General features: G+C 55.1%; 5 protein-coding genes across 5 annotated transcripts; 2 read left to right on the top strand and 3 right to left on the bottom strand.

Annotated features, from left to right (window-relative positions):
- Window positions 1-745: 745 nt before the first annotated feature.
- Window positions 746-2,423, top strand: CHGG_02750 (uncharacterized protein; the record flags this gene model as incomplete). Its single annotated transcript, XM_001229265.1, has 4 exons — window positions 746-754; window positions 847-2,076; window positions 2,135-2,273; window positions 2,335-2,423. 4 exons carry the CDS (start codon window positions 746-748, stop codon window positions 2,421-2,423), a joined length of 1,467 nt encoding a protein of 488 aa, XP_001229266.1.
- A 1,733-nt stretch (window positions 2,424-4,156) lies between these two features.
- Window positions 4,157-5,560, bottom strand: CHGG_02749 (uncharacterized protein; the record flags this gene model as incomplete). The annotated part of the gene is made up of 2 exons (XM_001229264.1): window positions 4,157-4,932; window positions 5,338-5,560. The coding sequence occupies 2 exons, from the start codon at window positions 5,558-5,560 to the stop codon at window positions 4,157-4,159; spliced, it is 999 nt and encodes a 332-aa protein (XP_001229265.1).
- Window positions 5,561-6,438: 878 nt separating this feature from the next.
- CHGG_02748 (uncharacterized protein) lies at window positions 6,439-7,013 on the bottom strand (the record flags this gene model as incomplete). The annotated part of the gene is made up of 3 exons (XM_001229263.1): window positions 6,439-6,456; window positions 6,577-6,604; window positions 6,733-7,013. The coding sequence occupies 3 exons, from the start codon at window positions 7,011-7,013 to the stop codon at window positions 6,439-6,441; spliced, it is 327 nt and encodes a 108-aa protein (XP_001229264.1).
- A 2,102-nt stretch (window positions 7,014-9,115) lies between these two features.
- CHGG_02747 (uncharacterized protein) lies at window positions 9,116-15,902 on the bottom strand (the record flags this gene model as incomplete). The annotated part of the gene is made up of 6 exons (XM_001229262.1): window positions 9,116-9,848; window positions 9,920-10,375; window positions 10,437-10,859; window positions 10,945-11,699; window positions 11,777-14,158; window positions 14,355-15,902. 6 exons carry the CDS (start codon window positions 15,900-15,902, stop codon window positions 9,116-9,118), a joined length of 6,297 nt encoding a protein of 2,098 aa, XP_001229263.1.
- Window positions 15,903-17,336: 1,434 nt separating this feature from the next.
- Window positions 17,337-20,107, top strand: CHGG_02746 (uncharacterized protein; the record flags this gene model as incomplete). Its single annotated transcript, XM_001229261.1, has 4 exons — window positions 17,337-17,510; window positions 17,593-17,687; window positions 17,755-17,872; window positions 18,107-20,107. 4 exons carry the CDS (start codon window positions 17,337-17,339, stop codon window positions 20,105-20,107), a joined length of 2,388 nt encoding a protein of 795 aa, XP_001229262.1.
- Window positions 20,108-20,995: the final 888 nt, after the last annotated feature.

The following is a 20,995-nucleotide window of genomic DNA, read 5'->3' as shown; positions in this document are numbered from 1 at the left end:
GCAACCCGCTGCCAATGATATCACCAATTTTTCCTTCACCATCCGATCTTTTTCAAACTACGTTATGAAAAGCTATTCAGCGCATCTCTTCGGCTGGACTTTCGATCGACAATTCCAAGCACTTATTTCTGTAGCGGTTGGACTTTTCTTGCACGTTCTCACCACCGCGTTCTCGACGCGGCGGACCCACCTGCAAAGCTCAGCACCATCGCGTCGTGTACCTGGTACTTGCGCCCAGCCCACCACGCTGATTTGACCGTGCCCCCCCGTCCCGCCCGGGGTCAAGCTTCTCCCTAAACTCACGAGCCTTTCCTACCCCATTACCTCTCAACCAACACATCTTAAAAAACAAGAGAGCTCCCAACCTCGCGAGCATTCTCCAACGTCACGAAGCCCTTCACCACAACGTGCGCTTCGAACCCTCGGCATCCTGCCCTTCTCAATTGTAAGGTCGTCGTCGACTTCGACTGGATCCTGCACTCGCAGAGCGAGAGAGAAACGCGTTATTTCTCGAGATTACAGCGACCCAAAAGCGCGTGTGGTGTTGGACGACTTCACGGCATATCGACAAAAAACACGTCATATCGCCCTGGTGATCCTTTATTTCTGCATTTTTGGTGAGCTGGCTCACCCTACTTGGCGTCGTCGGTCCCCGTCGCGTCTTCAATGAGGTGGCCGGGCTAACCCTGTCTTGGCTTTGAAGTAGCATCCGTTTGTCTACACGTTCCCAACATCAGCCGCCACAATGCCGATTGTAAGCCTTCGTCCCAGACGTGTCCCCCGTTCTGCCTGGACGCGATTGGACCTTGAGTCGAAAGATGACTGGCCGTGCTAACCACCATTCAGACTAGGACAAGAAACCCCCGTTCGGTGACGAACGAAAATGACGAGAACAGCAATGCCACAGCCCGCGTTACCCGGGCGAAAGCTGCGGCAACCCTGAACGTTGATGAGCTCGCCATGCCCACCAAGGCGCTCCAGTCAAAAAAGACAGCGGCCAATGTCAATCCCACGAGGAGGCGTGCTGCCCTCGGCGACGTCAGCAATGTGACCAAGGTTGAGGCTGTCGAGAGCAAGAAGGCAGTTGGCAGGACCGGGCTTGTGTCCAAGGCAGCTCAACCCACGGGCGTCCAGAAGAAGACCACGGCGACGCGGTCAGCCTTGACTACGAAAGAGGTCAACAAGAAGACGGAAGTGAAGCGCTCGGGACCCGGATCAATTGTGGCCCAGAAGCGCAAGGTGTTGAGCACCTCGACCACGAACACTCTCGTCAAGGAGGGTACCCCTGAGGACAGCGAACCGATCCGTAAGAAGGTTCACACACTTGAGGACAAGAAGATCAAGACCGACGTGAGACAAGAAGAGCCTGTTCGAAAGGACGCCGCACCATCATCACCGCCTGTTGCTGCCAGCGAGCCTGAGCCGCGTGTCGAGATCCCAGAGGCCGCACTCTTCCTCGACCGCGAGGACCTCGACGACCCGCTGATGGTCGCCGAATATGCGAACGACATCTTCGAATATCTTCGCGACCTCGAGTGCAACTCCGTCCCCAACCCTCAGTACATGTCGCACCAAGATGATCTTGAGTGGAAGACGCGGGGTATTCTTATCGACTGGCTGGTTGAAGTTCACACCCGTTTCCATCTGCTACCCGAGACACTGTTCCTCGCTGTCAACATCGTCGACCGGTTCCTCTCGGAGAAAGTTGTCCAGCTCGACCGTCTTCAACTTGTCGGTATCACCGCCATGTTCATTGCTTCCAAGTATGAGGAAGTCCTCTCACCTCATATCGCCAACTTTCGCCATATTGCCGATGATGGCTTCACCGAGGCCGAGATCCTCAGCGCTGAGCGGTTTGTGCTCGCGACTCTCAACTACGACCTGAGCTACCCCAACCCGATGAACTTCCTCCGCCGCATTTCCAAGGCGGATAATTATGACATTCAGTCTCGTACTATCGGGAAATATCTCATGGAGATCAGTCTGTTGGATCACCGCCTAATGGCCTATCGTTCCAGCCATATTGCCGCAGCTGCTATGTACCTGTCACGGCTGATCTTAGATCGTGGCGAATGGGTAAGTCTGCCATTGAGTTGACACTTGTTGAGCTCGGCTAATGTTTTCCCCGCAATAGGATGATACATTGGAGTATTATGCCGGGTACTCGGAGGAGGAGATCCAGCCCGTCGTCATGTTGATGGTTGACTATATGGCACGGCCCGTCATCCATGAGGCCTTCTTCAAGAAGTATGCTCACAAGAAGTTCTTGAAGGGTGCGTTATCCTACTCCACGTCGTGGTCCCCTGGAGTGTATTTTTCTAACGAGGACTGCAGCATCAATTCTCACCCGCCAATGGTCGAAGAAGAATGCCCACCTTTACGGCATCGACGACATTCACCTAACCCTCAGTGAGGTCTCTTAGAGGTCTCTTAGAGGTCTCTTCAGTATCATCTCGCGCCGTCGCACGCAGTGTTACGCCGCGCTTCGACACGTGTTGTGAATTGTTAGGATACCACGCTGTGGTTGGATTCGCCGCCTTGACGACATCTCACGATTATAGATTAATGACGCATCCCGGGTCCTGCTCCTTGGGAGACCGGGTGCCCGTTCCCGGCATCTTCATCTTCGGCACAAACAACTCCCATCGAGGATTAGGGGCGTCTCTCCACGGCATTGTCGGTTATGGTTTTTTGTTTTTGGGGATTGTTTCTCTTCACCGCCACCTTTTATCCTTTTCCGATTATCGGATTATTTGGCGACGGCGCTCGGAGGGAACAGGCAGGGGGACGGTGTTTGGGTGAATGTGCTTTTGGCCTACTCTGGCGGGAGGGAGGCAATTTTGCTTTTGCGAAAGCTTTGCTGGAGGCTTTGAATGCCGCCCTCTTATTGCTGTAATACCAGGTTATCCTCTTGGTTCCTACGGGATGGCCATGGGATTGTCCGGTGGTGTATTGCTGCATAGTAAGGGGTTGCGGGAGAGGATTGTGGGACGGACGGAAAGGTAGGCTGGGTGAAGCCAGCCGTTGGGAGGGGTCCCTGCTATCCCTGAGAGAGGGGCTGGTGGGGATCATTGTGTACATACATCTCTGTTGGTTTAGCCTCGGTGATGACGGTTTAGGCATCGGAATGGGAGCATTGCATTATCACTGAAGTATCTTCTATCTTGTCGACCTGCCCGCCTTCTAGCGGCGGGAGGAATATGGGCCAGCGGTTCGGAGCGAATACCCCTAAACCTTGTTGTCATAACAACGCTTTTGTTGATTTGCGGGGTCAATTTAATCAAGCGCATTCTCCCGCCTTCGTGTGTCGGGTGACATTACCCCTCAGACGCGCTCGCGTTTGTCGCGCGCTGTCTATTGGGTCCTCGGCTCACCGGACAACGAGCGCAGGAGGACGTCACTTGCTGTTTAGCGGAGGGATAGAAGTTTAAGAAGCAATCATATCATTTATTCTTGACCACGGTCCCGCCCTTCCATGAACCGGCCTGAAAACGCCGCCCCCTTCCCCCCCCCCCACCAGTAACACCGTGACCAAAACCCAATGACCCTGCCCATCCATGCCGGGCAATTCAATTCAGAACATAAAAAGGAAGATAAATTAAGGCAAATAAAAAAAAAAAAATCGTAAAAACTCCAGCCAGAGTTATTGTGGTGTAATCCATCTCAGCCACGCCAAGCGAATACAACAACAGGGCGGGTCAATAAACGGAAAGAAGCGAGGCAATATTATCCAGTTTGGTGATGTCTTTCCAATCCTGTCTTCTTCGGCCCCGAGTATGTCTTCGGACACTTGTTGGTGGCGGGGACCCAATCCAATTCCGTGGTGATGACAAATTAGGTTCAAGATTGTGAATCGGTTGGTTGGTTGGTTGGTTTGTTGGAGCCCGCGGGTCAGTCGTTGCTGTTATTACCCTCCCATTCCATCCTTGTTCCTCCTCTTATTTATTCCATTCCATCCTTGTTCCTCCTCTTATTTATTCCAATGCGGTTGGTCTGTTGGCCCCATCTGGTTCTGGTATCGCGATGGTTGAACGACTCACAGGCTCGTTTGCCCCGAACAAACACCACGCAACAACAACGCGGGGTTGGCTACCTAGCCAGAAGATGGTGTACCCGCCCAGCGCAGCTCAGTTGGTTTGATCCTCCTCCGACTTCCTCAGTACACCGACCCAACGGCAACGCACTTGGGACCCCTATGCGCGGACTCAACAAAGACGTGCCCGACGACGTCGCGGCATGACCGCTTGAGCTTCCGTACCGTTTGCTTGGCCACCCTGGCCTTGGCGCGGAGGATTTGCTTGAAGAGGGTACGGTGCTGGAACCGCTGCGACGACTGCTGTTTCTGTTTCATGATGTCGCTCGGGTAGTAGGTTGGGATCAGCGAGGCGTCCGAGATGATGGACATGTCGTCGGGGATGGTGTCCCCTGCGCGGAGGATGGGTCGCTTCGGTGGTCTGGGGAGGTTCCAGAAGGGCATGTTTATCGTTTCCATCTGGCTGGTGTTGTCGGTGTTGTTCTGGTCGTCGTGGTCTTCGCTGACCTGCGCAGTGTGATGGTGCATCGGCGGAGTCGGTGCTCCGGGCATGGCCCTGGATTTTCGCGTTGATCGACCCACTGAGATGCATTGCGTGTCGTCGAAGTTGACGTCGTCGCAGTTGACCATGTCGGTGCTCCCGAACGTGATGTCGGCTTCCGAATCGGTCATGCGGTCGATCAGCCGTGTTCGGAATAGACAAGGGTCTTCCCGATCGCTCGGTAGCCGGCTCTCAATGGGAAACGAGGGCTGGCCCCCCAGCTGGACCATCTCGTCGTCCATCTCTGACTGGCGAGCCGGTAGTAGTATGTACTTGGCGAACCGACCGTCAAGAGCAGCGAGCGGTTGGCGGAAAGGTACGTAGGAGAACATGGCCGCTGCTACGATGGCGGTAAAGGCTGTATTGATTGATTGTCAGCGATTTTGTTTTTCTTTCTTTACAGGCTCTCCTGAATGATGATCAAGGAAGACGCAGCTGACAACAGAAGCTGAGAAGTGAAGATCGCTAGGCCGGGAGGCGAGAATGCTCGTGGTCAAGAAAGCGAGCGAGAGATACAGCAAGGGGATGTGTTAAAACAAGGATCGCGGCCCATTTTGCAATGTTTTGCCAACTTTTTGAGTTGTTGTGGCGGCAAGCTGTTTACTGAACAAGCAATACCCGAGTGTGTTTGGGATGGAAACAAATAAGCCGGTGTAAGCCATCACACCGGGACACACAGAACAAAGTGAATAAACCACCAGGAAGGTGTGGTGCGACATGGGCAATGGTGCTCCTATGACTCAACGGCCCCGAGGTATCTCACCTTCATCATATCGATTCCCAGAGACTCGTGTTTTTTGTGGTGGGCGCTCAATTCGGCCAGTGCTGAGTTTCGCTTTCATCTTCAGCGCTCGTCGGGGACTGCGGCGAGATCGGTCTTGTGTAGAGAGCCGCAATGGCCAAATTGACATGCCCATTCCACTTATGATGTATCGCCAGTTTCCGCCGTCGACGGCGGGGTTGTCGATACTGGCGCTGAGATTCATGGTGTTGTTGACTCTGGTTAGGGGAGCGCGAAGCAAGCAAACAAGAATTGGCTGTTTGAGTTTGTCAAAGAAGATACCAGTTGCAGAGAATAATCCCAAGTCCCAAGCGAAGAAGAATCCAGCTTCATTATCAATTCACGAGATGAGAGACGACACGCGTCGTCAAGTGCCACCGTGCGTCCATGGCAGGCTTGAATTCAGTGGCTCAGGCAAGTTTGATGCCCGACCCACGCTGTCAGATGCCTCGTGCTCCGTATGGCAGACCAAAATGGAGCCGAGGCGAAGCTGGCTGGCTGGCTGGCTGGGTGGTGCTGTCCATACATGAGAGAGGCTGTCTTTTTTCGCTACCCATGTCCTTTCCCAACCACATCAAATCATGAGGCGAGGCATGACGTGGCTTGGCGGACCGCGCTGTTCTGCCACGTCGACAGAGCTCTCAACAGTTCGCGCGCGAGGGGCTGCTTCAACCCCACGACCCCACGAATTACGGTCAAGGACGGTGAGCTTCGTTGGGAGGGGCCCTGACCTTCGGCCTCTTCCGACGGATTCTCAGCCGGATCCTGCTGGTTGGATAAGTACTCCGAGTTGGGGAGTCGGGAACGTCGTTGGAGGTTTTTGGACCGAGACGGGGCGGCTTACATCAACCAATCAGTCCCTGGTCCGATGTAACCCCCTGCAGCTTCATGAACAGGTGCCGTGTGTAGACAGCAAGCTTGTGACACCGAGGGCCTTCGCAGAGAGATGGTTCCTGCATTTTGCATCTGCATGCTACCTGCATGTCTGGGCGGCATCTATTCATGCATTGTATTACCGCAAAAAGAACACGCCAAATTTAGAAAAGACCATGAGAAATGGGTTGAGCCAGGACAACTGTTGGTTCAGCTAGCTAGGTATCCCTATAAAATGCAGATAGGTAATGGAACAACAGCATTCATTACTGCATATAACCCCGATGTCTCAACCCGAAAGTCGGGGCACATAACGCCAATTTTCCCAAAAAGAAAGCCCGAACGCACTATCCCACCGTAGCCGTGACCATCACTCCTGACACATTCCGTAAAGGCAGCATTATGTCGTATAAAAGTGGGAATTGAAAGAAGATCTGTTGGCCACCTTTCGGGAAGCCAACAGCCAAGAAGCACTAACACCTGACCATCCGGGCCTAGAAAGACATCATGCGCTCCTCGAGGCTGCAGAATGTGGCAGCAGGCCTCGGCTCGAGGATGTGCGGTGGGCGCTCGGCCTCGTCATGAGATTCGAGGCCTGTCTTCTGGCGGAAGACGATGCTGTTGATGGTGCTGACCGGCGAGCTGTCCTGCGACGCGAAAGAGGCCCGGTCGGTGCTGCTGGCCCGCGAGGACGTCGACGAAGACGACATGGATCGGCGGAACGAAGTCCGGATGTTGTGCGGCGAGAAGCGCGCTGTGATAGCCTGGAAGCGAGGAGTCTGCATGATGGCGGTAGGGATGTAGATGTCTCGCGTGGGCGATGTAGAAAGTCTAGTTCGACTGCTCAAGTGGAGCGGCGAAAAGGCAGGGCACAGCCCTGCGTCGTTTGAAGAAGTAAAATGTGTCCCTCGGAAACCTGTCCGTGGAAGTGGCGCGAATGGCAGACGACGAAGAAGCGAAAGACTGGTGTGGTGGATGTTTCTGAAAAGACGGGACGATCTATGCCTGGCACCGATCAGAAGGCAGAGGATATGCCGATGGTAGTTGGTCTTCGTCCGCGTCAGCGACAACACCTGTTATAAAGCCCAAGAGCCTGAGTAGGATGGAGTATTATCGGACCCGGTAAATGTGCCGAGGAGGATGAGCACTTACTTTAAGTAGAGACGGGGTGCAAGTCTCGTATCAAACGAGAGTCGGTGCTGGAGAGTCAAGTTAGGGGGTGCCCCGTGCCAAGCAGGGGAGGATAATCGGGTCGGAACTGACCTGGGTTAGAAACAAAGGGCGGGATGCAAGGGGAAGGGCACAATGCAGGCACAGCCTGGCTCGGAAGGGATGGAAACAAAGGGCTACTGTGAAGTCACGCAGTAAAAAGGCAGGGGCGATGAATGGGTTTGCTGCAGCATCCGTCATGCGTCGCTCGGATGAGCGGGGCGGGCGTCCCTTAAAGCCCCGCGGCTCAAAGCACTCAACACCACAAAACAACGAGTCCCCTGGAAAGGCGATAACCGGACAGGGAGAGCGTTGTCGTATTCAGCTGCTCAGTTGTCGCGATCGCCAGCGCAGCACGTCACTCAGTTGCGCATCAGTCTGGTGGTCCCGGGGGGATCCTCGCAAAAGACCACCGTCATACTCGTAAAATGGGCCGCGAATTGGCCTTGAACGGCATGCAGCGACATGATCGCCGAGACATGTCTGTCATTGATGCGTGGTGTTGTTGGACTTAGCCAAGGGCTTCTGGCCAAGATGCCCAGGAACGCACGGGGCAGGGGGGCAAACTGTGGGCCAAGCGAGGAACGATGAAACAGCCCCACTTTTGTGTGGGAGGTGACGATTCAAAAACGATGGGCTAGAACTCCCTTTCGCCCTTTCAACACTCGTCACATCACATCAAATATTCAATACTTTCAAAAATCGAGTGATGGTATTGCTGGCTCTTCGATATGGTGACCCAGAAGACCGCCGTTGAAGCCGTCGATCGAGCTGTGCGTCTGCCGACCAAACAGCTGCCATACAAGGCCCACCCAGGTGACCCTAGAGAGCTTGTTTGATCGTCGTCACAGGTGGGCCAGAGCCCTGCTCAGAATGAGGACCCTGCACAGCAAGGGGCGATTATCACCAAGGGGAAACCCCTTCACAACTGTTTCGAGCCCTCATCCTCGCCACATCAAATATCCTGTAGGCCATGGAACACTTCTTCTTCTGAGCTTCTAGAACACTAGGTGGTCGAGGCTGAGCAGTTCAAAACTCGCTCATTCCCTGGCCGTTTATGCTCTGCCCGCATGTCACTTTTCGATTCTCGTGGAAATAGAAGGGTTTGGCGGCCATCAATCACTCCAGCTACTTGAAACAAACTCATCATGCAGTGATTTCGTTGTGATAGTCTCGAATCTAGCTAACCCTTGAGACACTAAACACCGCCACGCCATATCCATTCCACTTTTGGGTTGTATCGTACACGAAAAAAAAAAAAGGAACAGTGAGTCGCATCAAGGCACACACACCACACACTAGGATCTCCCTTTCTCCTAGTTACCCATGAACTCGCTCGCTCGTATCTGTTCCAAATTGGCATCTTCAACCAAATCAACCGCTCTCTCAAAATTACACAATGCCTCCTCCCCCGCCCAATACACGCTTGGAATAGTTGAAGTCTAGAATCCCTCCCCAATAAGCGCCAGTGCTTTGCAATGACCGGGCCCGCTACCCGCTAAACCGTCCAAAGAAAACAAATGATGCATCCCCCATTATCATCCCTCATAAAGCCAGACCAGGGGCACCCGGTAAGGTGTTGCTACCAAACGCCAGTTCTTGCATGATTCCACCACCACCTCCTCCCCCGCCCCCGCCACCCCCGCCACCGTTACCACACTAGGTACCTAGTAGAACCTCACTTGAAACCTCCCGCGGCGCCCCCCCACCCGCTCTTTCTCGTCGCGCTCCTCCTCAAACTCTCCACCCACACCGAGTTGTCTAGTATATCCCTGACGACGGAGGGGTCAACCGAGCTGCCGCGTCTCCCCAGGCTGGTCGCCTCATCCGCGTCGTCGCCCGCCACCAGGCCCGGCTCCGTCAGCTCGAAGCTGAAGGTGCTCCCCTGCGACTGGCGGGCAGGGGACGCCGCCGCCGCCGCCGGCCGGGACCCCCGCGGCCCGGCGAGCGGGTGCCCGTACGAGGTGTCGTAGGACGACAGGTCGGCGCCGAGGCCCGCCCAGCTTCGGTGTTGCGCGGACTTGGCGCGGCTGGTCGACGGCGAGAGCAGACCGCCTGATCCCTCGACGGGCGTGGTGACCGCTGCGCTGGACTTGGCTCTGCTACGGCTCACTGGAGAGTGTTGCTGTTGCTGTTGCTGCTGTTGCTGCCGCTGTTTTTGCTGTTCCTGGCCTCCCTGGCCGCCACCACCTCCGTCGCCCTGTTCGGACTGGCGCTCCTCGTTGTCCACCAGAATCTCGGGGATATCGAGCTGCGGGATCGCCGTCATGCGCCCGGCGCGCTTCTTTTCCATGTGCCGCTTGAACTGGCGTGAGTAGTAGAGCATGTCGAAGAAGCCGAGGACGATTCTTCTCCGGACTTCTTCTTCGACGCGCTGGAGGCGCAGTTTGCGACGCAAGAATTCTTCAAGCCTATTTTTGCATGTCAGCTTGTTCCCTCTCTCTCCTTTTCGGGTGATCAATCAAGGTGGAGCAATACATACCGTAAACTCTTGCTGTCGTTGATGATGTTGTAATGCGCCAGAAGCATTAGCACTGTCGTGAACGAGATACCTCTCTCAGGGTCCGCTGAGACCATCACCTCCTCAAAGAAAATGTTGAACCGGCGCCGGCGCTCGCGGACCTTCGCAACGTCAATCATCGCCAGGCGTTCGTTTAGCTTCTTCAAATCTACGCCTGTCTGGTATTGGCTCTTGCTGATGATTGACGCGTGCCTAACGCTGGCTGCGTCGTTCTCGTTCCGCACGTCCTCAAGGATAGCCCGCACCGAATCGTCGTTATCGTAGATGCGCATCTCGAACACCCCGGAAAGCTCGCCGTAGGAGCCGCGGAAACGCGTCCTTGCTGATGAACCCCGTGCCGGACGCATCAACACTGCGCCATGCTTCCTTGAAACGCCGGATTTCGTCTCGATCGACCGCGGCCAGGCCGCTTGTCCGCTGGTACACATACGAGAAGCTCTCGTAGATGAGCGAGACGAACAAACTGACGAAGATGTACATGCTGATGATGTTCCACGCCACAAAGAGCACGCGAGCCCACGCGGTGCTGCCGCAGTCGCTGTCGAAGAAGGTCTGGCCCTCGACACAAAACGGAGGCTTGACCTGCGCAAAATCCTCCATCACCTCGTTCCAGCCCTCTCCGCAACTGAACCTAAAGAGGAGGATGAGGGCGTGGGGTACGGTGCGAAGGTTGATGTTGGCATCCTCTTGACTGCCGAACCGCGTAAGGCTGAATGTCTGCGTCAACGCTATGGCAAACACCAGGAAGAACACGATCCACGTCGCCAGCAAGCTGCCTATCGTTGTCAGACTGGCTGCCGCCGTCTTGAACAGCTGGTCGAGGGCGTCGTTCCGCGGAATGAGCATGAGCACCAGCGCCACCAAGAAAAACTTGTGGAGCTGGATGTACGTGACCTCACCCCTGTCCGTGAGGAAGAGAATCGAGGTGGCTAAGGCGCGCCGTGACGGCCACGAGAGAAAACAGATCCCAAGAGCTCTTCCGGAACCGCGTCCAACCGAGGCCGAAGACGCGCACAATGAGGTTGGCAATGTAAATCAGGGTGAAAATGAGGAAACAGATGTCCTTGACTTGCGTCCAGTAAACCGGCTCTTCGTAGAACTCGGTGAGGAGAAGAACTAGGTGGAAGACAAGGACCGTGGTGATGGCTAGGTACCACTTTCCGCGTTTCTCAATGGCGCGTTTGTGGCACCACATCTTCCACTTGTTCTTTTTGTCGTCGTAAGCGCTCTTGGACGGCGAGATCTGACGGAGCATTTTACGCAGTTCAAGCCAAGACCGTTGCTCGGCAGTCAAGAATGCCACTCCCGTCTGTTCGGTATAGCCTCTCATGAAAACCGAAATGAACAGAGTGAGAACGAAGACGGTGGCCAAGAGGTTGAACACCACGAAAAACAAGGCGTTGCCCTGGGCCCCGTACGGCGGCTCACCATCTGGTTGGAGCCCTTTGCCGGTGATGGCTTGCGCAGCGAAGGACACATCCGTCCACCCTTCTTGACTCACGATCTGGAAGAGGATGAAGAGGCTGGACCCGAAATCGTCGAAGTTGAAGAAAGGATTGTCGGCGACCCTCGGAGCGAGCATAGGCCAGTCGGCATTGTAAGGTGTGCTGTTGAACTCGCCAACGCAGTCGCTCAAGTTCACGATGCCGTCGCCGTCGTTGCACATCATCAACTTTCCGTTGAAGAGATTGAGCCCATAGATGGCAAATGGGATTAGCAGCGAAATCGAGACAAACGCGGCCTAGATGGTACATGTCAGATTAGTATAATTCGCCCCTTTCCCATCGCTCGAGACATCCAAAAGAAACGGCGACTCACACTTAAAATCTTCCAGCCACCAACGATGATGAGGGAGTGGAACGTATCCCGGGCGCTGTCACTGACATTAAGCAGGCGCAGCGCCCTGAGAGCCTTGAAGGCGCCGACGGCTCGAGAGATAGCCCCTGCATTGGTGAAGAGGGTGACCACGTTGATCCATAGAGTGACCAGCACGATGGCGTCGATGATACCCCAGGTGCTTCGAAAGTAGGCGTTCGGGGTCCAAAAGAAGCCGTCGGCAATGATTTTGATGAACGCCTCGACGGTAAACACGATAGCAAAGGCAGTGTCCGTCCAGACGAACCAGTTTAGTGGGGTGAAGGGGTGTTCACGGAAGTACTCCTTTTGATAGAGTGGGGTGGTGACGCAAGCCAGTACCACCATGGCCACGATGGCCGCGTAGATGACGGCAGAAAATGTGTACCAGGCATACTTGTTGGGCTGTACTCCGTCGAACCGTTCCGTTCCGTGACCCGGGCCCACGAGCTTCTGACAGAGACGACGAAGGCGATTCCGCGGCTTGAAGATGAAGAGAGAAGTGTTGTAGTTGGGATGTCGCATCAAATACTCCCTCTGCGCCTTGCGCCGGGCGGCGGTAGAATTCACGGCTTGGCGAGCTAACTGCGCAGGATCGAGAGTGGCGATCGGCCCGCCAAATCGAACGTTGGAATAGAATGGGTTGGGTTCCCCGCCGAGGAACATCGAGGCCACTTTTTCCTGCACAGTAGCTAGAAACCCGTTGTTGGCTCTGCCTTTCACGCCGGGCTGCTGTGATTGTTTATCCCCTTGAGGCTCCTGGAGCTCGTCCAAAGCGTCGTCGAGAAATTCCCGCACGAATCCCTCCTTGAATAGCATGTCCACCACACCGGCACCCGTAGTCTGGTCGAGGGGATCCGCTCGATTCCGGGATCTGCCAAAACCAAAGACCTTGGATAAGGCTAGATTGGACGAACTGCCCAGCTCTCTGCGTTGCAGAAACGCCTTCACCTGCTCCAAGCGCTTCATGTCCTCGCCCACGTCAAAGTTTTCTTGGATGACAGCAATGAACATGTTGATGAGAATGAAGTAGGAGAGAATGAACCAGCCGATGAGGAAGATGGCGCCTATCCAGGCCGTATTGAGTTGGGTCGTGTACGATGTAACGCTGTAGAGAATATCGGTCCAGTTCTCGCTCGAGAGGACCTGGTACATGCCGAGGAACGAGTTGTAGATAGTGTTGAATGGAATCCTCAAGTATTCCCCGTCGTCGTCCGTTGCCGGTAGCTGGCCCCGGAACAGTTGTGAAGCGAAGATTGCCATCAAAAACGTAATGAGAAAGACAAACACCATAAGATTGCCGATACCCGTAACGTTCCCCAGCACCAGCTCGATGAGCTTGCTTGTCATGGGGATGGCTAGGACGACGCGGTAGACCCGGATGATTTGGAAGATGGTGAGCCAATTATACACCTGGCCCGAGTTTCGGATCGGCGGAATGAGAATAATGGTGGTGATCACGGCGAGCCCGAGGTCAATTAGATTACGCGGCTTGTGATGGAATCTCCGGATGTTAGAGAGAAACCGCAGGAGTATTTCGACATCGAGAAGGCTGGTGACAACAATCTCGGACGCGTTGATGAAATTTTCTCGGCTTTGTGACATAGTTGCGCTCCGTAATGACTGGCAAAAGAGGCCATACGTAATGACCAAGACCCAAACCCACGAGGTCTTGTCGAAGATTCGTTGTAGAGCCGACTTTCTCCGCGGGATCTTCTCCATATTTGTCTGAAAGAGAGACGGCTCGTCGTCGGCGGTGAAAGCACTGGCCTTGGATTCTTCTCTGATGACTTGGAAAGACGAGGTGATGACGGCGATCAACAAGTTGGTCATCCAGAGCATCATGATAATGATACCGGCCCCGAAGAAGAGGGCAGCCGGCAGAAAATCCGAGCTCACCGTGTAGTACATCAGATCAGAGAAAGTATTGGCGCTCATGATGACGAAGACCAGCTCGAGAGAATGCCCGATATCATCGAAGTTGACCGTACCGTTGAACGGATTGTCCTGCTGGAGACAAATGGATCCCCTCGGGCAGATGAAACCTTTGGCACTTTTGGCGCCGGGGATGAGGAACTCCGGAGACAAGTTCTTCGTTGGGGAGGAAACCCAAGGTTCGGTCTTGTTCGTCGTCGCGTTTAGATGACCGCCGCAAAACGACAGGTCTGGAGTGAAGGCGGCTGCAAAGTTCGTGGGATCCTCGGGGTTGATCCAGGTGCATTGGCGGCTAAGGCTGGACTTAAAGCTCTGGACCCCGATGATAGCGAAGAGAAGCCAGAAGAAGCCCATCAGAAACGAAACCCGAACGAGAAGTGGGGCAGACTTCTTAAGACTCCTGAGAATGATCTGTAACGGTGAGTTAGCAGGCAAAGGCGGGGTGAGTTGGGAAAAGCAAGAGCTGACTGACGAGATTGCCCTTCGTGAGAGCGAGCAGCCTAATGATGCGCAATGAGCTAAGCATACGAAAAACGTAAACATTGTGCTGGCTTTCCAAGCCAGTGACGCCGAGGACGAATGATATCCAAAAGGCAACAACGGCTACGAAGTCTAGCCTGTTGAAACCATGGCGGAGGAATGCCCTGCGGGCGAGGTGAAGCCGCTGCTGTTCTTTTAGCGAAACCTCACCTGGCATCCCATGCATCATTGTAAATGATCTTTGGAAGGCGGGCACGAACTGCTGCTCCTGCGGCGGCTGCCTGACTGATTTCTGGCGCTGTGGTTTGAAGATGGCGTGGTACTGCTCGGCCACCCTCTCTCTCAGTCTCCGCTTGCTTCCGACCGGGGCATACTCATCAGCGTTGATGATAAGGCCAGACACGATGATCCTGACAATGATTTCAAGAGTGAAAACGATGAATAGACCCAGGATGGCCCAGTCAATTCGGGTAGTGCCCCAATGCTTGGGTCTGCCATTCCCCTCGACGAAGACGTCAGGAGCTGCCTCAACCGCTAGCAGGATCGCCTGGGCAACAATCAAAACCAATATGAACGGCTCCGTCCATGGGCTGACCAAGACATCACAGAGCCGTTTCCGTATTGGGTTGTCGGGAGGGAATATGCCTAACGAGTTCCCTTTTAGTGGGTTCGGGAGCGGACCGTGCCGCCGGGGCATGGGGGCTGTTGGCTCAGGCTGGAAATAATCGGAACCGGGCCTTTTCTCGGTCGGCGTGGGGAACAATTGCGAGGGGTAGGAGGTATCAACAAGCATGGGTCCAGACACACGGGACGGATGACGCCCATCGGGGCTCGGCGAGCGCGACCGATCCCGCCGAGCTGCCTGATCGACTAGGTCACCCTCTCCGCTGATCATAACGACGCGTTGAGACATGGCTCTCATGATGGAGCTTGCTCTGGACAGAGCTCCGCTGGTTGACGGGGAACGAGACCGACGCCGGTCCATGGGCGCAAGATGATCCCCATAGCTACGGTGGCGATTAGACGCTAACCCTGGTTCCAAGTCGAAACCAAGCATCTGGGCGCTCCGGGCGCGGGAGGGTGTATTTCCCATATCAGATACGGTTTGGAAACTGTTCCGGGGCGACGGCTCGCCGTTTGGTGCATCTAGGCGGCCGATGGGTTGTGCTGCAGGCTTCAAGGGCACCGTGTCCGACTCGAGAGAATCCGTGTCGGCGCGCTCTTCAAAGTACGCATGGGGGGTTCGGTATGGGTCGTCGGCGGAGGTTATGTATTGCTCAAGCTGGGACCTAGGTTGTTGTGGATGTATATCGGGAGGGAGCGCAAACTGTAGAGCCATGCGGTCGATGGGCGACGCACCGCCACTGGCCCCGGCCCCGTCGTCTGCATGAGGATATGGGTGTTCCCAATATGACGAGAACCCAGGTAGGTTTGCCGACATGGCAATAGGCGACGGCGCATCCCCGGCTCCAAGGCGTGCTCCTGCCCCTGAGTGCTGTTGCCATGTCCCCTGGGCCGTCCCGCCGCTCCCGATGCCGCCCTGCAAACCCGCCCCATGGCCTCCATCAGCTTCCCCCGGGCGTTGAAGTTCACGGAGAGGGATTGATTGTGCGGGATCCGGCGAGAGACCGGAACTTGTTGTTCGGCGGGGCGTTTGCGGCGTGTTCTCGTTCATGTTGACGGATCAGACGGTACCCGAGCCGCCGTTGTCGGTTCGTTTTATGGGCAAATGCCAGCGCGCAATGCGCTAACACAGTCGCGGAGTGTGCCAACTAGGTCTCGAATCGGGCATTCTGCGCGTGGAGGGCAATGGCCTAGGTGGTGTAAATGGTAGGCAAAATCGGCTCGCTGCTGACTATACGAGCTGGGCGTGGCGGGTGGCGGGTGCGTGTTCGAATATGAGTTGTACCGTGGGGTGGATTTGTCGCAGAGCACCAAAGGCAACACAGGTAGCGGCAAATCGGGCCAAAAACAGCGATAGAAGGGGCGGAAAGGAGGTGATCGGTCTGGGGAAGGCCGGCCAAGTTGGTCGACAGCTGCGCCGCAAATATGGATCTGGAGTTTGTATGAATACGGGTGCGGCAGGCACGCAAAGGGAGCAACAGGGGGACCTTCAGCCCATCCAAAGAGGGAAAGCTGAGAGCACTGCCTACAGTGTCTTGGCGCACAGTGGGATACGTCCGCCTTGGGTTCCATTCGCCGCGGCAAATGCCTTTGGGGTTGGCCAGCCGATAGGGGTTGCTCAATCAGGGCCAATAAGGAACATACTGAAAGCTGTGTTTCTCGCTGCCAGGAAATTGACTTGTGGCTTTCTTGTCTTCACAACGGTGCGTGGTGCCTACTGAGGTTCCAGTTCCAGATCTCAAACGGCAAGGCTTCAGGTACACAGTATCGCCCCGCAACGGATCAACGGGCAAGCCCCACTCTCACATTTTTGAAACGCCTACGGCACCCGCACTCTGATCCGCAAGTCGTCATGCACGAAAGATGTCCAGGTCTTAATTACTTGAGGGCAGCAGGGGACGTTTCTGTCACGAGACCTAACAGCGGTACTCGGAATGTTTTGATAAGCCTGAAGAACAAACAACTGTGCCTAGCAAGCAGCATCGAAAATAAACATTTCGGCACGAATAACTCTGGATGATTGAAGGTAAATCTTAGCAGTCTCACGGAACCTGTGCATAGGACGAAGTTGGGTATGCATTTAAAGGAACAGTTGATACATTGGCCATAAAAGTCATTTATCGAGGCCACAGATAGTTAAGGGGGCGGAATCGTCCATGCGGGCCCGTCGCGTCTGGCCTGACCGCGCCGCGCCTTGAACTGGGCTTGGCAGGCGTCAAACCAACGCGATCTGTCAGTCGCTGCATCATCGTTCAAGATTCTCCCCACCAGAAACTTGTCTTGGGATAATTTCGCAACTTGTTGTCGTCGCCCATTATCGCACTATTTTTCGAGTGACACGGGATCTGCCATGAAGTATTTTTCTCTTTGGCGAATTCCTGCCAACACCTGAACCCCGAATCCCCAGTCAAACGAACCACTACGCCTAGCATTCGTCGCATTCCCGTATCAAGCTGAACACGACGCGCGAAACAACGAACTAAAGATGCCGCCAGCCCACAAGCGCTCCTTGCAGGAGCTCAGCTCTGCCAATGTGCAGGGCCAGGAACAGCCATCCATGTTGCATCGGATCAGGAACATGTGGCAGTTCGCCAACCTTTTCCAGTTCATCCAGCTCTTCGGCCAAGCCCTCAAACTCGATGATAGTCTCGACATTGAGGTACGTCGCCTCCTTTCCTGATTCTTTTGCGGCCACTATAGCCATGAAAATAATGGATTTACTAACAGGCTACGTGCGCTAGGATCTGGAAGCCGAATGCCTCAAACCCGGCGCCGGGGCGCTCCAAGATATCGGTCTTCGTCTTCTCAAGTTCCTCTCCTCGCACCGCGGCCTGACGTACGTACCGCCTCCCCGCCGATGCCACCGTTACCCCATTTACTAAGTGGTTTTTTCTGCTATGCAGTCACGAGTTATTCGACGAGTATACAAGAAGGCAATTTCTTAGCAAAGCCCCGGAGAAAAACCCATTTGGCTCTGCGGAGTTACCGACCAAGTTTGCTCACTTCGATGTGTTCACCAAGGTGTGCTGCGCCTACTACGAAACCCCTCCCCCCCTTCACGACTTTTGAACTAAGGAGGTGCCGCGCATAGATTCGAGTATTGCAGCAGATGACGCAGCTAGTCATGGTAAACCCGGAACGGCTACGTGAGAAAACCGAAGAGCAAAAGGACACCGACCAAACAAACTGGGCATGTCACCAAAGTCACTTGGCTACCTATGTTGAATCGCGGGCCCTGTACTAACTTTTCTGCAGCGAATCGAGCCCTACGGCTGGGATCGTCTCGATCGCACGTATTTCGTCCTCGACGACAATCGCTTATATCGCCAGACGGATGCCTCGCCGCCTCCCCCGAAACCTAAGAGCAACACGAAAAAAGCCAGGGCTGCACAACGGTCGAGCAAAAGGCGGCGTGTTTCGTCTGGGGCGGCAAGCGATGCTGATGATGCGCACGATGAGGCTTCCGACGCCGCCGAGCAGGTTGGACCGGTAGACGACGGTCTCGGGGGTATGAAATGGGAATGTATCGCTGTCACTCTTGATGAAGTCCGCGCATTTCTATCAACGATTCAGAAATCCAAGGACCCCAACGAGAAAACTCTGCGAGACCAGATTCAAGGCCACTTAGTACCCATCCTCGAGAAGCAGGAGGAATCTAGGAAAAGGAAACAGCTTCAGCGGGAAAAGGAGCTTCTCAACTTAGAAAAGATGGCCTATGCAAAAAGATCAAGCCGGATTGCCGGGAAAATGGAACAACAGAAGATGGAGGAGCGAAGTCGTGAAGAGGAGCGGAAGAAAATAATCGAGGAGCGTGCCGCTAAGAAGGAAGAGCAGCAACGGCTAAAAATGGAGCGCGAGAGGGATAATCGGCTGATGTCGAGAGAACAACGACTCAAGGAACGGGAGGATCGCCGTCGGCTCCACGAGGAGGAGCTTGCTCAACTGTCTGAAGACAGCAAGCAGGCGAGCAATGCCGCCGCCCGCATGTCAGAGCGACGACGATTGGCGGAGATCGAGAGGAACAAGAAGGCTCTACGGGAGCTCGAAGAGGAAGAGGATGATTGGATTTTCGATTGCGTTTGCGGGGTATACGGCCAGATTGACGATGGGACACACAGCGTGGCATGCGAGAAGTGCAACACCTGGCAACATAGCAAATGCCTGGGTATCGACGAACAGGAAGCTGATCAGGAGGATTTCCACTTCGTCTGCAGCTCCTGCCGCCGACGAGAGAACACGGCAGATGATCCACGGGTCAAGGTGATCAAGCTCAAGGTCAATCGTCATGAGGAGCCGGGATCTTCTACCGGCGAGCACCTAGTTGAGGAAAGTACAGGGCCATCTCAACAGCCCCCAGCGCAATTGGTCGTCGAGCTTCAGTCCCGGCCATTAGCAAAATCGTCCAGCGGCCCCGAGCCATTGCCATTGCCGTCGCCTGCACCAGCGCTTCAAGCAACACAGCTTCCCGTCTCGGATCTGCCTGAACAGAGAGTAAACAGCAATCCAGCGACCGATACCGCATCTGGCCCTGATCAAACCCAGCGATCACCAGTCAGTCAAGGGAACAACCCCTTCTCGTCACCGCATCCGAGTCTTTTGCCACCAGGCCGACAGCCGGTCAAATTCGATGCTCCCAATCTACCTCTCGGCAATGCCGCGACCCTCCCAGCTAACGATGACGATACGAAGACGGGATCGGTTGCTAAAATGGTTGTGTTGGATAGCGTTCTTTCATCGCTGGCCGGAAGCGGGAATGGCGGCTCATCGCCATCAAAGCAACCACATCGTCCCCCTTCCCCGCCAACAAAGACATCCGCGCCTACTCCCGCGGCCTCGAACGTGCTGGCTTCCTCATTTTCTACGGAGAATACTAGCAGCATGACATCTGCATCGTCGATAAGTTTGCCACACCTCACCCCGGCTCAGACCCGTGATGCCAGATCCGATCCTGTCGTGTCCGGCTCCTCGCCACTGCCGCCCTTTAGCGGCGGCTTGTCTCCTACGAAGCACTCACCCCCCGCACCCAAACGCCAACAACCCGTCAATGGAGGGGCTGGCGCCGCCGCGAGTCACCCCCCTTCAGCCGTGTTCCCGCCTGTGGCGGCCCTCTCCCCCTCCCCGCGACAACAGGTATTGACGCCTCCGGTAAAGCCTGCGGAGCCGGTCAGAGTTCCCCTTCTGCAACCACCGCAAGGCACACAGACAACCAAACTTGTCCCATCCAACTCCCCGCGACCGGATGCCCATTCAAGCTGATCCCAGCAGCGGGAGGCCAGATGGTTAGTCAAGCTAAATGGGATTGAGGCCCTTGGCTTTAGGGAGTTTAGGGTATATTGGTAGGCAGGCATGTACATGTAGCTATTGTAATATACGGAAACAGGGGCTTGCTCTGGTTTTGGAGCACATCTTGCTTCGCGGGCGCGACGTGGGTGGATGGGGTAATCATAGCATGCAAATCATAGACGGTAGAAAGCGCTGCTAAATTGATACGGAGAGCGATTCAACGTCGCCAGGCAAGCTCGCTGGAGTGCATGCATCCAACTGCAACCGCCCACACAGGCATCTAGCGGTGTATCCATCAAAACCGCCGTTCGATGTGTCCGAGAGCCCATCTCGTCCCTCGCCGGAAACCCGCAACGAACCTAACAGCCAACAGATCCGTTGTGCCTAAACAAGAGATGCAGTCCTCCACGAGCAAACCACACCGAATCTGCAAGGAGTAAGGAGGAACTAATCACCAACACCGCAACGGCACAGTCACTCACCAACGACAAGTGCTTCCAGAAGTTGCATCTAGCCATCTGCAGATTACGTGGCGGCGTTCGTCCCCAAGCGAAAGGAGCTGGGATGAGGCGTTTGGGTAGCGTCTCGAACAGAAAATGACAAGTGAGATGTCACCGCTGGCCGCACCCGCACTCCAAGGGCCGACAGGTACATGAACAGTTGGCCTGGGCTTTTTTGAGACATGAGATCGGACTCAGCACATGGCCCGGCACGCAGCGGGAGATGCAAAACAGAAGCATCCAGGTGCCAGCGGAATGGACTGGGGAGATTATTATTGGGCTCGCAAGCCGGGAAGTCGCAGATTCCAGATAGGCAAGGCAGGTAGACCGCCAGGTACGCAACACCGCCATCTCCCTAAAC

The sequence above is a fragment of the Chaetomium globosum genome, genomic scaffold (genome assembly GCF_000143365.1).
Source record: "Chaetomium globosum CBS 148.51 scaffold_2 genomic scaffold, whole genome shotgun sequence".
In the NCBI taxonomy this organism is placed as follows: Eukaryota; Fungi; Ascomycota; class Sordariomycetes; order Sordariales; family Chaetomiaceae; genus Chaetomium; species Chaetomium globosum.
Note: the sequence above shows the minus strand (reverse complement) of the source record. Positions and strands in the feature narration are given on the sequence as shown.